General features: G+C 38.6%; 1 protein-coding gene across 4 annotated transcripts in view; it reads left to right on the top strand.

Annotated features, from left to right (window-relative positions):
• Nucleotides 1-279: 279 nt before the first annotated feature.
• The window catches only part of srrm4 (serine/arginine repetitive matrix 4), a 53,224-nt gene continuing 35,988 nt past the window's right edge, over nucleotides 280-17,515 (top strand). For 2 of the 4 annotated variants that reach the window (XM_067520907.1, XM_067520906.1), the window contains exon 1: nucleotides 280-1,114. In XM_067520907.1, coding sequence (XP_067377008.1) covers nucleotides 912-1,114 — 203 coding nt within the window. In that variant the 5' untranslated portion in view covers nucleotides 280-911. The remainder of the gene's footprint in view (nucleotides 1,115-17,515) is intronic. The other 2 variants (XM_067520904.1, XM_067520903.1) reach the window with 1 other exon arrangement.

The following is a 17,515-nucleotide window of genomic DNA, read 5'->3' as shown; positions in this document are numbered from 1 at the left end:
AAGAAAAAAAAATGGAATGTTGAAAAAAGTGTAAAGTATCAAGGTAGGATGAAAAGAATAAAACAGACAGAAGCAAAACAAGAGATAAATAGATGCTGGCACACATCAGAATGGGAATTGAACCTTGAACATTATTTAGAGAGACCAAGAATAGAGTGAGACCAAAGTAACAGAGAGAGAGAAAGAGAGAGAGAGGATGACAGAAGGTATCCCTCTCCAATGCGTTCAGCCACCCGACGGTGACGTCACAGGCTGCGAGACACAAAACAAGCCACTCTCAGCTGAGCTCCTCACTCGTGCACTCACACACTCCAGCGTACATCTACGTTTGCCCTCAGACAGACGACAGCACTTGTCTCAACACCCACTCAGCCCTCAGTCACTACGCATGGCTGTGCCACCATCTCCCCACCAAAACACTGCTCTCTAGCAACAAGAAAACCACTTGGTCTTCCACTCTACGACTGAAACATGCTTTGTGTCTTGTCTGGTGATGCCCAATTCTGTGTGAAGCTGCTGACTGGAGCAGCATTGTAGGAAAGAAGCTCTCCTGACTCCGAACCCTGACCCAGAGCCCTTCTCTAGAAGCAGCAGATGTGACAGAAGGGAGGCGGAGAGAGAGAGAAACTGCATTTCTTCCCCTCCCCTTCTTTCATCGGGGAGAACAATACCCAGCTTCCAGCTGGAGTGGGTCATCTTTTGTCCCTTTCCCAGCGCTCCCGCTTAAGAGTGAAGAGCCCAGACGCGCTGCCACATTGACCTGCTGCTGTGAGAGGAGAAAGCAAAGTTTGATTCAGTACTTGGACAGCTCCAGAGCAACAACTGGTGTGCATGTGTCTTTCTGCGAGTGTGCAGAGAGACTGTCTGGCGAGGCACTAAAGACGAGTTGGTTTAGACGCCAAGAACCACAGATGCAACCCCCGTGCTCGCTCAAGTTCGGCCCCTGTGGCCCCTCTCCTTCGATAGGATCGCAGACCAGCACACCAAGCCTTCAGCGGCTGGAGGAGAAGCAGCTCTTTGAGAAGTTTTGGAAGGGCACTTTTAAGGCTGTGGCCACACCAAGACCGGAGAGCGTCATTGTGGCCAGCATCACCGCCCGCAGGAGGGTGATTGAGTGAGTTGTCTACTTCACAATTACAGTGGAAAAACTTACACATCTTTTAAAAATAGTTTTTTGTGAATTTGAATACAGTGGGTTTTCCCTAAGGTTCGTGGTGTGTCAAAGTGATAAGAACCTCAGCTGACCTAAAACATCGAATTGTTGTGCTTAGCTCATTGTAGGTATTCAACTTTGTTCTACTTTTTTGGTGCTAGAACGAACAAAATAATTCCTTCTCTCCCATAGATATTGTTGTGTGCTCATGCGTAAGACTATAGCATGTACAACCTTTTAATTCCCAAAGGTTATTGCAGTTAACGTAACGTCTCTTTGAGAAATTCAGATTTGGTGTTGGATTTTTCTGACGTTTTCTTATCACAATTAGCTGATAGCATCTCCCCAAAAGTTTTTCTAAACTCATGTAGCATGTAAGGTCAGAAGGTACCTGGTTATCTGACTGAAACCTAGATTGATTGGAAAATAAGAAATTTTATGTTGTTTTTGGTTACAGTTGTATCAGCGGTATGGTCGTTTTTCAAAGTGTAGTTAGGACGTGTTTAATTCAAATATAGTTTTGACTAGATGCATGGACGTATTTTGACCCACACATCAGCACATGTCTGTGTCTAATCTAAATATAGCATTGAACTATTACCAAGCACACATCTGTATGAACCCTCTACAAGTACAGTACATATGCAGCTAAATGGAGAGGGCTCATTTAATTGCCCCCTTTAAAGGTCATGCAGCAGCGTCTTCGTGCCGCTAATGTCAGGCTCGTCCCCTCTACCCCCTGTGACATGGCTTTGCGCCAGCGTCTCTGTTGAAGGAGCAGCATGTCACGTGTTTGTTCTCCAGCTTTCAGCCCTACTACCAAAGGTTAGCTGTAGCACTTCTAGCCTCAGAGGGGAGGATCATGAAGAATGCTGCCCTTTCTCCTTCTCATCTCTGTTCGCTCTTTTTTTGTCTGCATGAACAACCGTCATCTTTTTTGCTTTGACAAGTTAATCCATGTTCTAGTGCACTGCTCAGCCTGCTGTGCCTGCCTCAGTAGCAGTAACACTGCTTTGTTTGTAGGCTCCAGTGTATGTACCAAAGCAGGTAGAAGATTGATGTGACCACAGTTGCAGACATGCACATATGTAATTACATATGAAATGATGTAAATTGCTCGGGTGACTTTTGAATGGCTTTGACACCCATGATCAACTTTCTCTTATGTGAAATTAGCTATGTTAATGAAGATTAGAATGGCCCATTTCATCCTACATCAGCACAGGCAGCAGAAAGAGACACTGAACCAGATAATGTGTCTTTAATGGCTTCTACTACAGCAGGGCTATAATGCTGCACATGGCCAGCTTGTAAAGATTTTATTAGCTTGTAGGGTATGACAAAAATGCTTCCCAGAATATGACCAAATATGCTTGTATATTTGGGGAGCAGTGGAGCTGTAGCTCAGTTGGTAGAGCGGTTGTCTACAAACCACAGCATCATTAGTTCAACCCCTATTTCCTCCTGTCATTGTGGGCAAGACGCTGAACCCCAAGTTTCCCCTATTGTGTGCTACTTACTTGTGCTAATGTTAATGTAATTGTGTCACAGCTTGGTGATCTAACCAAGTAACTGCAGCTCCAATTTCCCTGTCAACCAACCATCGGGACAATAGATTTGATTCTGTTTAGAGAAACTGGCTTGAAAGAAAGCGAGTGTAACGTGGCTGGAATTATGAACTGAGCAGCCTTTTTAAAATAGCCAAAGATGCTGAAGCAGCGCCCAACTGTCTCTTCAGGTTTAGCTTCTACTGGTAGAAATCTCTTGTCTTTATTGTTGGGGTGACAGTGACGATGATGGTGGCAGGGGTAGGCAAGAACGAACGTTGTCAGAGAGCAGAAATAATGTTGCTAATTTGCCTGGGTCTGTTCCTAAAAGACGAACACAGCGTCTCCGTCATCCACTGCCCTTCTCCTCACCACACCGCTGTGTATATTTGCAGGAGAGAGGAATGCAGAGTGACTTTTGGGTGATCTAGATTGTAAATAATGAGTAAAACACAACAAACAGCACCCAGAGAATATGGATGCAGGAGGAGGTTGAGGCATCCTCCCTCCCTGCTGTACTGTTGATTTTTGCCTGAGCAGATTGTGACTGGGGAATGCTTAGACCATCAGAATGCATGGCCTTAGGCTTGCTCCTCTGCCTCTTTCTCTCCAAGAGGAAACATCATTATTCAATGTGGATAACTGCGTGGTGAACACTAGGAGGCATTATGTACAACAAGAAGAGAGGAGACAGAGGGAGAGCCATAGGGAGATGTTTCATGTTCAATCAGCTCTGGCCTTTTTTTGTTTGCACTGTCCTCGCTTTTCCCTTCGGTTCTGCTCTTCCTCCTCTTTTTGCTTTTACTCCTAAAATAAAAATGCTGCAGGGGCCAGAGAGCCACAGAGGAGTGATTATAGTTTGTTGTTCTCCCTCTGTCCTCCCTTTTCCACCTATTCAGGCCACTCACACAGAGAAGGGGAGGAGTTCACTGGCTCTGTGCATCGGGGTGGGGCTATGCTCAAAACCATTATGACCCTGCAAGCTGTTTTGTTCGTGGGGGCTCCTCATTAAAAATTCAGCCTGGCTAACTTTTTGTGTGTGTGTGTGTTTCTGTGTTGGGGGAGCAGCACTGGCGTTTTAGTGGAGTCCTTTCCAACTCTGTGGCAGATGGCAGGCTCGAGAGTGCAACACAAGGGAGGGTGTGTGTGTGTGTGTGTGGGAGGGGTGGGGGTTCAGGCCTCTTACCTCAGCAGATGCTGGTTTAATGAGGAAGAGAAGGTAAGGGTTTGAAGGGGCTTGTACACTGACAGCACCAGTGGGAATTTACAAAGGGGTGGGCTAACTAACAAGAACAACTAAGAAAAGAAGACAAATCCAACTACAGCTTGAAAACTGACCGTAAAGTTAAATCAATACATCTCATCAAAATGTATCAATGCAAGATTTCTAATGCCACATGTCCTAAACAAGGACATGTGGCATGGACATCTATTTTAAGTCTGTACTATTCAAGAGGCATCCCCTGAATAGCTAGAATGAAAGTTTTTGCAACCTCTTCTCAATGTTAAATGAATGACACACACATACACACATGTGGATGATAACCGCCGCTGTTCCTGCAAATGGTGGACAGCCTGCTCTACCTCCTTAGCTAAAGCCACCCACATCTACACAAGGTGCGGAAACCAAACAATTCAGACGCTCATGAATGAAGTGCAACGAAGGGATCGTGACAAGACCCTTTTAAAAGAGGTTTTTCATTTACATAGGCAATTTGTATTAATGCTGGATGTCTAAATTAGGTCCTGTTTTAGATGTTCAGATATTCGACAGATTTTGGAAGCCTGTGAACATCCAATAAAGACAGAGAGATAGCTTTACTTTTATTCTGATTAGGATGCCTGATAACCTTTTAAATGGGTTCAAAGCATGTGTGCAATGGGAATCTCTAGACATTGAGATTTTGTTTCTTGTGGATTTTGTGATTTATTTAGAACCTTTTGTACATGTCCAATCCATGTTTAACGTTTGCAAAAATAACATCACAAAAAAAAATTGGAACCTTGTGTGTCTACATTCAGTGTATCTAACATTAAGAAGACCTTCTACAAACATGAGTTCAGAACACTAGGACATGTTGTAAACATTGCAGATAATCTAAGACCATGTCTGTAGTAAGCTGGGTAAACATGTAACTCTCCCTTCTGTTTTGACTGTCTGTCCAAACTGAAATTGCATTTGTTTTTTCTAATTTAAAAAAAAAAGCCTGTGGAATGTGTACATTTTAGAATCCCAGAAATAACCTTAACCCTCGTTTTAGGAAATACCTGGCTTATGTAGACTTTTCATTAAAAAGTCATAGAACTTTAACATACATAAGCAAAAAAATAAGCAAAAAATAAGCATAAAAATGTAGCATACAGTATAATGCTATTTTTTTAAGATCCTAAAGTTATCTGCACTGCTGAAAGTTGATGGAAGCTAAAGATTACTGTCTGGAGAAAAGAAGAACGCAATATGCAGTTTAAATTACTGTTAACTTTTGGATTTAAACCCATGAATTCAATAACAATTTTCAGTGCTTTGACAATGGGGAGAGAACCTAACAGTGACGTTTCCTAACCTAGTTTGCCATTTCTTTACTGAAGTTATCGCAGACACGTACAGCAATGTTTCTATAAATCTTATAAGGTAACATCTTATCAGGCCAGCTGTAGCGTGTACACAATCAAGTGGTGCATGGAGTGATTCCGTAATCTGTGATGGATGGACGACTTGGATGATTCAATGTGTGTCTTCAAAATCACTTTGATTAATGTTTGTTTACAACCTGTATTATTGACCACGTTTTTTTTTTTTTTTTTGTCTTATCACTTTAGCAGTGGTGCCAATGTTAAGCTGGAATTACTCTTTAAGATAGTTGTAGTTTTGCGGCCACCACGTGGTTGTAGTCAAAACTATTATTTTTATTGTGGCCACTTTTGTGCCCAAATATGACACAACACATGCAATCAAAATCAGTCCCAAAACATAATTTGTAGCGTTCAGAGCTTCCCCTGGGACCATGCATCTGCCTCTCTCTTTTTGTCTGTGAGAGGATGACAAACGTGATTTAGTGATGGACGAGGGGTTTGTCTGCTGTTATACACCTCTCCATCTGTGCCTGTGCTCTCTTCACTGCTGGCTTCCTTTACCCGACTACTCTTCCTCTCCTGAGATCAGTATCGCTCTCCTTCGTTGTCAGTCTGTTTTCAGCGTGCACTAACTCGCCCTTTCTGTGCCTGTGTCATATTACCCAGAGCACATAGGATGCAGCCTCTGAGGCATGCTGACAAGAGAGTAGGAGATGATGCCTACTCCCCAGGCAGAAATCAGGCTTATTACTGAAATAGATTCACACTTGGTATCGATTCCCTTATAACCAATTCATTTGAATTAAAGCCGCGACTGTGGTTTAACACTGGATATTTTCAGTAGGATGTATTTTGTACATCCTAGAAAAGTTGTCACCAATCATTTGATGCACTGTCAAAGCATGTAGCTGTGCGTTTGAGACATTTAAAGTTGGGCTATGTAAATATGGGTAAATCAAAGTACATCATCTGCCATTAACCTGTACTTTAGTTGATTTTACGAGATTAGTAATGTCACTTAAACAGCTACAGCAATGGAATTGATGCTGCCATGTGAGCCACAGTGAAACCTACAGAGGCCAGTTGTTCAGATTGTTACTGATGTTCCAACTAGCAACACTGTCACCATTCAAATTTCTCTTTTACCTGCAGCGTTCTATTGCAAGTCTAATTCCTTCAAAATAAAACTTCAGTATAGACTAGAGCACTGCAAATTCAGCAACTGATTTTAAATTAGTTGTAGTCTTTTGATTGGACATTTAAATTAGTCAAAAACATAGTCATTGGATTTGTGCCAGGTTTAGTCTAAATGAAAAGGCTATAGTCCCAGTTCACTGAACAGCCATGTTCCTCTGATGTCACACTGGAGCTGCAATGTTTTTAAAAAGCATAATTATATTGAGCTTTTTGAAAACTTTGCTTCCTAAGTGTGACGCCAGAGGAAAATGGCCGCTGTGTAATACGGTCTACTTCTGTATTTTTATATATTATTATATGTGTATATATAGGTATAATATTTATTTTTTTATTTTTGTAAGTTGTTCACAGCACTGTGTCAGTTGCAGTGATTCAGAAGCTGAACATAGAGTACTGAGAACATGGAAGGGTTCGTGCTGGCATATGACAATGAGCTGCTGTTTATTCATAGTTAGTCTTGGCTGTCTTTATGTCCCTTTGTCTAATTAATTGAGATGAATTTGGATCAGAAACATGCTTCATCTAACAAGCAGAAATGTCACATGAAAGCCAGCACGTTACTGGATGTAAACTGCTTCTTTTAAACGGCCGTAAAACAAGTCGAGAACGTTGACTTGAACAAGATATATTTTGTGTGAATTTCCTCGATGTTTATTATTATTTCTGTGATATTATAATAGACTGTGGTTTTAAGAATTGAAGGTAGCCGGTAACAATATATTTGCTACAAAAAACATGAGAAGAGTTTCGGGGTTTGAGGAAAATCCACTTTTGAAGCTTTGCAGTAGCCATAAACTGTTATCCCTCTGATGTTGCAGGTCATCAAATAAGACTTTTAGCACCTTTCATTTAATTCTTAACTCATAAAAATACATAACATGATGTCTGAGTTCTCATTTTCAATGATTACAGTCTTTATCTTTGCTATGAAAAAAAAATTTCATCATAGTTTTTGTTGACAAAATGTTTAGCTGTGATCTTGTTTTGTAATAATATACAATAAATGTGTATGATTTAGTAAAATATTATGTGCAAAGGTTTGTTCAAAAGGGGCCCCTCCGAAAGTGACAGCGAGAATGGCAGCACATTAGATGTCAGATAACAAAGATATTCTCTGGCCAGCAGCAGAAAATGACCATAAGATGGGGTTTTTAGGTTTTATGGATAAATGCCAATGACTCAACAGTTACATTAAAATTCGACTATTCTGTCTTATGAAGTTCACTGTGACATTTCTAAATTTCAAGCACAAGCTGACACTGTGAGAAATAAGTTTAACTTTAATGGCACACCTATTGATTTTAGAAGATGATATGCTGCACTGAGTGATAACTTGTGATGGATGTTTAATATAGCCTAAGCATGATGGATAATGATGGCTGTGCTTGAAAGTAGCCAAAGCCTCAAAAGTATTTGATATTTGAATCCAGGCAATCATTTTTGTTCTCATACACACACTTTATGTAGTGAAGGGTGAGCATTTGCTTGGCTTCATTAATCTGCTTTTGCAGTTTGTGCATTACTCTTATTATATTCAGTTCTGAGTGCATCAAAAGGCCTAAGGCCTAAAGAGAATCAACACACTAACCCCCTCAAATCAGTGACAGTCTCTGCAGTTTTGTGTTGTTTTACTCCTCATGCCAGGCAGACAGCTTGAAAACATTATCAACCAGTGGCTGTAATCCAGAACAAAATAATAAATGAATTAATAGAAATGGCATAAACTCAGAGGAAAAACAATAATTGCTGCAGTGAAAAGAGACACATCAAATGTTTCATTTATTCACACATAACTTGAGTTTAAACTCTTTGCCGTGTTTTTTTTTTCTTTTTAATGTCCGCAAATATTTATTCATGTGTTTGTCACCTTAACTTGAACCTTCATCCTCATCACAGTATATTAAATTACCTTAAGCTTAATAAAACAGAACCTTGAGTAAATCAGGACCTCATTTTGGAACGTTTTACTTTTTCCTTGTGAGTTTTTACAGTATTATAATAACTAAAACAGCAATATAATATATATATATATATATATATATATATATATATATATATATATATATATATATATATATATATATATATATATATATATATATATATATATATATATATATATATATAAAACAGCAATATAAACTGCTTTTATGTGCAGTATTCTACTCATACACGTGTAAACAAACACACTCATATGGTATATGGACTTTCAAATGAAGTCGATGGAGACTGACACACACTGCACAATAGGGGGTGTACAACATGATAAATTCTCCAGAGCTGAGAAGCAGCAGCAGCAGCATTTTTGAAGATGAAAGCAAAGAGCTGAGAGTTAACGCTCTCCTTCCTGTAGCATCAGTTCAAAGTTGCTGTGAAATATCCACTCAGCGATCACAGCTCCCAGTGGTCTACCTCTGTCAGGAAAATGCCACACACACGCCTTCCTCCTGCATATGTTTGCTGCTGTGCAGCATCAGATCCTGAGCAATGTATAAAGTTTTCTGTTGTCCAAAAAATATTTTCTAAATTTAGATGGGCAAAATGTGGTTGAAAATGTGAAGGTCAAGTGTGATAACAATCTTACAAATTCAGGACCAATCCTTATTTTTTTATGCCCCAGGCCTCACATCCACTTCTGCCACTTATCTTTTTAATGGTAAAGAATGTTATAATAGTTGAATTCAACTTTAATTTTACCCACTTTAGTATTCCTGGTATTTATATAATCCTGATGGTTGCTAGCTTTACCATATTGAGCAAACAACATGTAACCTGGTTTATCATATCAGTATATGATTCTTGAACATCATGCAGTTATCTGATCATTTGTACAGGCCTACAATATCTTAACTGCTATAATATCTATATCCCAAGGACTATTTAATATCTGTAAGTGCTACTAAAATGAGACTTGTCTTTTAAATTAAATTTATTTACTTGTCATATAGTTTGTTTTTTACTTCAGCTAGTTTTAGCATATATCTCAAAATCAATGCATAAGTTTGCATTGAAGAAGTAAGATATAAAAATCTAAGTTACATTATATCATCTTAATGATTTTCTACTGTATTTACTGATATATTTAAAACTAATATATTTTAAAACTGTGTGCTAATCTATTGAAAGAAAATGTATTAACTGTAAAGAAAACATAAAAGAATATAGAGACTAGACAATTAATAAAACGATGCCAAAACATTTCTGTCAATGTACATATTTAACTATGTATCAGATTTTATGAGCTCATCAACTGCTGAGCGTGTAACACATTCACACTAAATGTAAATGTGGTACATTTTACTGCCAGTCCAATCATTTAGCTGAGATGCCATAGAGCGCACATAAACAGGTAAAAAGCATGAGTGCTTTTAAATTCTACTGAGATAGTTGCGTAAGTCTGATTTCTTAAGTCTGGCTTGTGCAAAAATGTAGATGTTCAGTCACTACCAGCAAAAACATAGGACATGAATCTGGTTTGCTGTAAAGAGACATTTTCTGCTCCACTGACAGTGAAGGGTAAAAGATTTTTGTTGGAGTGTTGATAGTTTTTACACCTGAATTACTTTAATTCAATAATCATGACTCATTTAAAAAAAAAAAAAAAAAAAAATTTTTTTACCCTGTTTGAAAAATGACTGTCTTGTTCATCAGAATTTCAATGATTGCAGTATGGATCAGTCCTGCACCTGGATGCACTTGGTTTTAGTGAAAATCAAGTGCACTGACATTTAACAAAAGTATCATGGGATTCAAGAACATTAACATAATAAACTGCACTGCTTGTTTACTTGGTGTGTGTGTTTGTGTGTGTGTGTGTGTGTGTGTGTGTGTGTGTGTGTGTAAGAGAGAGAGACAGAATGCTTGCACAGACTCTGCAAGAGTAAATATTTTAGATGGAATTACAAAGGCTGGGAATTATTATCAAGGCGTAGAACCTCTCCTAAATCAAGTGTTACTCATTTCTCATGTAAAAAAAGAATTGTTTTCTCTTGGTTCTCTCTCTTTTGGTTAATACAGACTGAGTTTATTTTTTAAGGAGAATCTCAAAAAAGGTATTTCAAAGGTGATTGGGCATTTCTTGTTTTTGGGGATTAGCCCTATAGTGCTCTGACCTTACTGACAGATGGTGCCTCAAATACTGACATGAACTTTCAGTTTTGTTCCTTTTACTGTAGTTGCTGTAGAGTTTATTCTTGTTCATAATCTTGCAAAGATTATTTTGTTCATTTCGTTGTACAGGGCAAGTTTAAAACTGACTCGAGTGAATAGGCAAAAAAACAAAGAAGGACAGAACACAGTTGCTTCGGTTTCATAACATTTGATCTAATACAGTACAGAAAGGTTTTGCCTTTTTTATTTTTCGACAGAGTGAGAAAACAAAAAAAATGAGAATTTAGTAAAGATGTAGGAAAGAATCAGAATTGCAAAACTGCAAAGTAAGACTGTAATAACGGTCTGTGACAGAGTGACGAGAAGAATGAAAGAAGGAAGGATATGGGAGACAGTGTGTGAGTGACACTTTGTGATTTCAGGACACTGGAGCAGCCAAGGTTATTACATTTTACTGAATATCATATTCCAATCTATGAATAGACATCCTGCCTTGAGTCTTGGCCAAAGGGAATTAAATTATATGAAGGCACATAATGTACAGCATTGAATAAACTCATAATAGATGATGAGAGAGAAGGTGAAACACCCCTTTGTCCTCTGCTGACTCTACATGAAATGGACATTAGTAAATCTTACAGACAGTAAGAGATGACCTATTCCTTTGAGCGAGTCATTGTGAATGAGTGTGGTGGCTATGAAAGGGATGGCTCTCTCATTATGACCTATTAGATCCTCACAAACCCGGGATGTCCCCGGACATGAAAAAGATGAGCTTACTTTAACGGCTAATCAACTGGCCTGCAGACAGGAGGAAGCACACTGAAGGACAAGCAAAAATGTATTTTTGTTTTTAGAGCCCCAAAATAAATTGTAGCCTGGTCACACAAATGCTATGTCTGAAGACATCACAGAAGTGTTTTTCACAATTTAATGATAGAAAAAACAGGTACAGAAAAAGGAGAAAAAATACAGGATATAAAATTACTCAACATTTATTATAAACCATACTTTTTGTAAAGATCAACTGTTTATAATTTTTAAATGTGCTTTGGACCAGTCGTGGTAACCGGCAAAGTTTTCTTGTCAATAAAGGAGTTTGCATATTCAGAGTTGGCTGTAGCTCAGTTGGTAAAGCAGAAGTTTCAGCTTTGTCTACACAACAAAGACACAATGAGTGAAAACTAACTCATTCTACAATAGCAAAATCTAAACATGAGCACCGTACAATGTCAATGACAATGTCAACAGACAACGGGAGATCGCCTGAGTTAGAAGCATCCTCATAGAAGAAACTTCGCTAGATTTGAGCGCGTGGTCAGTGGGAGAGTGCGGTGTAAACTATAATAATTGCAACGCTGCATGTTTATGCTTGTTTAACGGGTTTATTAGTAAGCTGTATTAGCTTGTTACTTGTACTGCTTGCAAAGCAAACATGGTGTTTACAAGTATTTAAACCCAGCAGTGCTGTGCTTCTCCTGAAGCTCAGCTTGTGGACCCTCTCTTCTCATGAAGCTCAGTGGTCTGTGTCGAACTCAACTTTATGGATGCTTATAGTTGAAAGCCAGTGCATTGTAACTGTTGTAACAGTAGTCTTTGTTATTGATAGCTCTAAAAAATTTTAGCTCGTCTTTTTTTTTTTTTTCTAAATAGAACTACTCATAAAACAACCATATACCCTATGTGACAGCTCCCAAGTTTATGAGCTTGAGCGTAAATGATATAATGTGGCAGGTTTTGAATATATGCCTGCTGAAAAAGTCATAATCATAATAAGATCAGTCGTGCTTGGGGGAATAGACAGATAGTTATTGCCAAATCCAACTTGAATGTGCTATGAGGTAGCACTATCACTCATAATGACAGTAGGCTTAAATCCTTCTCAATCTAAAATTGCACTGAGGCAAAGGAGCCATTAAATATGCATACACACCCCAGAGTTGGCATATTGGAAAATGTGAAAAATCCTACACAATAGGCAGAAGGCTTTTTCTCTGTGGCAGCAATTTTGATGCCAAAGTCGAAGGCATCTTATTTACTACAGGTCCCCACACACACACACACACACACACACACACACACACACACACACACACACACACACACACACACACACACACACACACAGTACATTTAGACAATGAGCTTCAGCTTATATTTTGTCATTCTCATTGGTCTGTTTTTTTTTTTTTTTTTTTTTTGCAAAGTGTGCTACTTTTTTGTAACTGGACCCCTGAAGCAGTTATAGTATTCGTTATTAAAATGCAAACTTATCAAAGTCAGCTCCTCATCAGTTAAATTAAATCATTTCAAGGCTGACTGGCTCCCACATCTCAGCCTTCTCTATTTTTTTTTTTTCATTTTCCCTTTTTGCCCATCCTCATTTCAGGAAGCTGATCTGCCATTCATGTGAAATTGCCGCCATTTGCATAGCTGATGCAGCGGTGAGGGTGCAAACTGTGGCCATGTTGATGTCACACATGAAATCTGAGCTGGGAGCACGAGAATTAATTGGCCTGCTGCGTTACTTCCTTGCCTGGTGCTTGGTTTTCACCTCTGCCATCGCTTCTTGACACAAAATGTCAGACTATGACAAGTGATTCCACAACTGTGACACCTTAAAGTTCACACTGGGTAAAAGCCAGGCTTTGTGTTTGGTGCTTTGTAGAAACTTTCTGGTGAAGTTGCATCAGAGAATAGTTTCTTTGTTGTGAATCTTATATATTTGTGCATTGATGCTTTTGGCTTTTCAATGAATAGGAACATTTCACACAGCCAGAAAATGTCTACTGTAAGATTTTATGCCATTTAAATCTCATGATTCCAATTAACCCTATCACTTTAGCCTCATTATTTTATTATATATTATACAAGTTTTCAATATTCAGTCACAAATAATGAATACATTTTGTTGCCTTTTGCTTTACTGTTGTACAGTTTTTTTTGTTAAAGCAATAATAGTAATTTACTCCCCTTTAGCAGTAAAATGACTATTATATCTCAGGGATTGAAAGGATTGTCGATCAATACCAGTGTTTTTTTTAGTTTTAAGACATTCATACTATATAACAGGTCATTAGTGGAATTATAGCCACTCAAAGGAAGAGTTTCATGCAACAAGGACATTCAGTGTCCCAGAAAGTGAAGCAGCCTTTACAGTTTTGTTATCACAGAGCAGAGGCATGTGATTGAACCTGGTTGAATCTGTGTTGTTTTTTTTTGTTTGTTTGTTTTTTTTGACAATGGAGAAAATCAGATACTTTAAATATCTGCGTTTTTTAAATTCAAAGGTGACAGAGGCATTAGAGATTCAACAAAACCACCTAAATGTTTAAAATGTTTGATTCTTGTTCTTGTCGATCCCATTTGTATGGAAGTTTGTTGTTTCATATGATTCCGTTTTAAATTAAGTGATGAAAGGAAGTTGCAGGGGGCATTAAAACTTTTTAAGCAACAAACGAAAAAAAAGAAAAATCACTAAATGCATAATTCTTTGTTTAAAAAAAGAAAACATCTGATACAGTTTGTTTTTGACCCAATATTCCTTGATTTTAAACTATACAGCCCAATGTTCAGCTCAAATTTGGACTTAACCTTTAATAAGTTGCCTTATAGAGATACACATTCTCTATACCACATTAGATGAACATAAATCAGGTATGCCAAGCAATCATCGGACTGAGAAGTAGGCTTTGCTACCATCTGAAGGTCAACATCAATGTCAGAGAGCTGTGCAGAGGATGCAGACTTCTTCAAAGACTTGTCTTGCCAGTGTGCTGCTTCCTGGTGTGAGTGTTATTCCCACTGACATTCCAGTAGCCGGCACATCCCACTGAGGACTGATTAGGACAAATGGAGCTGACAGGTTTGTCGCTGTTGCCAGAATGAGAAGGAAGTAGAGTAGAAATCTCCTGTTCTGTCAGGCCAAATCACACAGGCAAGAGATAGGGATTGTGATCCCTTTAGCGAAGTTGCATTGTGTCCTTTGGATGTTTTTTTTTTTTTTTTTTGTGGATGTAATCTACAAATGTAAGTTATAGCTGTATCATGCAAAGAAGAAGCCGTGTCCTATGGACTAAAGAGGAGAGGGACCATCCAGCTTGCTATCAGCAGACAGTTCAAAAGCTGGCATCTCTGATGTTATGGGGGTGCATTAGTGCATAGAGGTTACATATGCTCCCATCCAGACATTGTCCCTTTTTAGGGAGGGCCTTGCGTATTTCAGCAAGACAATGCTAAAGCACATACTGCATCCATCACAACAGCATGGCTTCGCAGGAGAAGAGTCTGGGTGCTGATTTGGCCAGCCTGCAGTCCAGACTATCCTTTTGGCGCATCATAAAACAAAAAATCTGGCAACAAATGCCCAGGACTGTTGAGCAGCTAGAATCCTGCATCAGACAAGAATGGGACAACATTCCTCTCCTAAAACTCCAGCAACTGGTCTCCTCACTTCCCAGATGTTTACAGACAGTTGTTAAAACTGTTCCAACTTTTTTGAGATGTGTTCCTGCTATCAAATTAAAAATGAGCCACTTTCGATGAAATGGTAAAATGTCTCGGTTTTTACCAGTAACATCTGATGTTTGTTCTGTTGTGACTAAAATATGGGTTGATGAGATTTGCAGATCATTGCATTCTGTTTTTATATGCGTTTTACAAATCATCACACTTTTTTTTGAATTTGGGTTGTACTATACAGTTATATATTTATATATTTAATATTTGCAGTGCACAAGAAATCATTAAATGAAGTAATCATTTTACATGACTTCAGCATATTGCCCTAACAGCACAGTATTGGTGTTTCTTTCCCTCTGGTTTCTGGAAATGGCTCATTTCTTTCTTTAATTAAGTTTAGTAGCAGCCATGTGAACAGCACAGTCATTAGACATTAAATATATTTCTAATGTAGTCAGTGTACACAATCTGGTTACTATGGATGACACAAGTACAGAAATTACTTTGCAGATGCAGTTATACTACTGAGAAAATAAAACATAGTGCAAGTGACACATTATGTACGAAAACCTTTCTACTAGTCTCAGATTGTCTGACGTATAACATGGACACAGTGTTTGCAGTTAAATTTGTCCATTAATTAAATTTATCTGTCATGGATCAGGGCGATCTGAGAATTTTCTACCTAATTATAATGAATATAACCAATCTCTCTAGCATATGAGCTAATTTCAGTCTCTTCCTATCATTTTTGATAGAAGCCGGGGACAGTTTTTTTTTTAATTTTTTATTTTTTTTTATTCTTTTTTCTTTCAGTTCTCCATCGATGAAAGAATTGGTTATCGCACTCGGCCTGATTAATTTGGAAAACATGAAAGCCTCTCCGATAGCCACATAATTAAACTGTTATTTTGGGGCATTCAATTTAAACTTGGGCTCAGCAGTGCCCTTGTAGAATAAATAGAATTGCTTTGTCTCAGCATTCGCTTTGACTCAGAAGACAGTTTAAGGAAACAAAGTTGCAATAAAACACCAGATCTGACTACAACGGGAGCCTCGGAATTAATGATTTGCCTTTGATCCGACCAGGGCAATGCAGAAGTGCCTTTTGTCCTCCTCTAAATGAGTTCCTGGTTCTGTGAAAGACTACTAAATTATTAAAGTTGTGGTAGAAGTTTGAGCTTTAGAGTGTTTTTTTTTTTTCTGAATTGCATAGAGAAACCTTTGGCAAAGGATTAAAATAGAAAGAATCTGAACTATGATTGCAATAATCATGATGCCTCAGCTTTAGAACATCTGCCTAATCTAATCAACTTCTGCATTAACCTAGATTTTCAATAGTTGAATATTATTTCACAATGTACTGCAGTAGAATACAGCATAGTACATTGATGGACAATGAACTGCCAGCTACAGTTTAACTGCAGGACATCCTCATCCTCTTTGATATATTCAACTGAGGTGGGGTGGGGGGGCCTATCAAGCGATGATTTGCATAAACAAAGGGATTCTGTCTGGTGGCATAATCCTTCTCGTGATGGCCAAAGGGCAAACTTAATGCACTGAGATATCAACGTCAAAGTCAGACAGCAGAATAGAGTTTATTTTTAATCCACTTATGAGTCCTTGATTTTTTTTGTACACATTTGTCTTGAACCTGATGAAGAATGGTTATGAAATGCAGTACTTTTGGAATACCAGTGGTACGCACAAATCCAAAACAATATCTTCATTTAAGCCAATGTAGGGAGACATGAATTCTGGTGTAGTAATATGTCTTAATGTACTCTATAGAGACACTGTAGAGCTGTCAGGCAGTTTGCTTGGTGACTTTCCTTCTGTTCTGCTCAAAAAAACCTCTCACTGCTATAAGTGATTGACATATTTACTCCTTCTACAGCAAAAACCTTCCCCATCACCCTCACCATTTCTCGCTGCCGTTAACAACACCACATCCTGTTGAATGGTCTGAGAGAGACAGGAGATTAGGGTCTAATATGGTTCTGGAAAGGACGAATAATCTCACAGACCCCCTATCTTCTAATAAACTGTGAGGCGAATGGACAGGCCTCCAGCCTGACTGACAGACTGGTACACTTATTGACTGACAGCCGCCAAGGTTATGGTGCGACAGATTGCACAAGTCAAGTCTAAGAGCCAGTAAGCAATGTGGTGCCTTAGCCCTCAGGTCATCATTGTGGATGACCGCCTGTGCTATCAGCGCTAATCCTGGCCTAAAGCCCTGATTCCCAATCCAGTAGGACCAATATTACTTGGGGACGTGACATGGTTTTGCAATCATTTTAAAGGTTTATGGTGATTTTAATTCTGTGCAAATCTACAACGTCTATAATTTGTAGAGTTAAAGTTTCAGGGCAAAATTCTGAGTGTATTTAGATGAAGTCAGGGGTCCCCTGATGATAATAATCCACTGTAAAACTAACTCTGCATAATTTTCCGCCGTATAAATGGA

This window comes from Channa argus, chromosome 11 (genome assembly GCF_033026475.1).
Source record: "Channa argus isolate prfri chromosome 11, Channa argus male v1.0, whole genome shotgun sequence".
Taxonomy (NCBI): Eukaryota; Metazoa; Chordata; class Actinopteri; order Anabantiformes; family Channidae; genus Channa; species Channa argus.
This window is presented reverse-complemented; position numbering and strand designations above follow the sequence as displayed.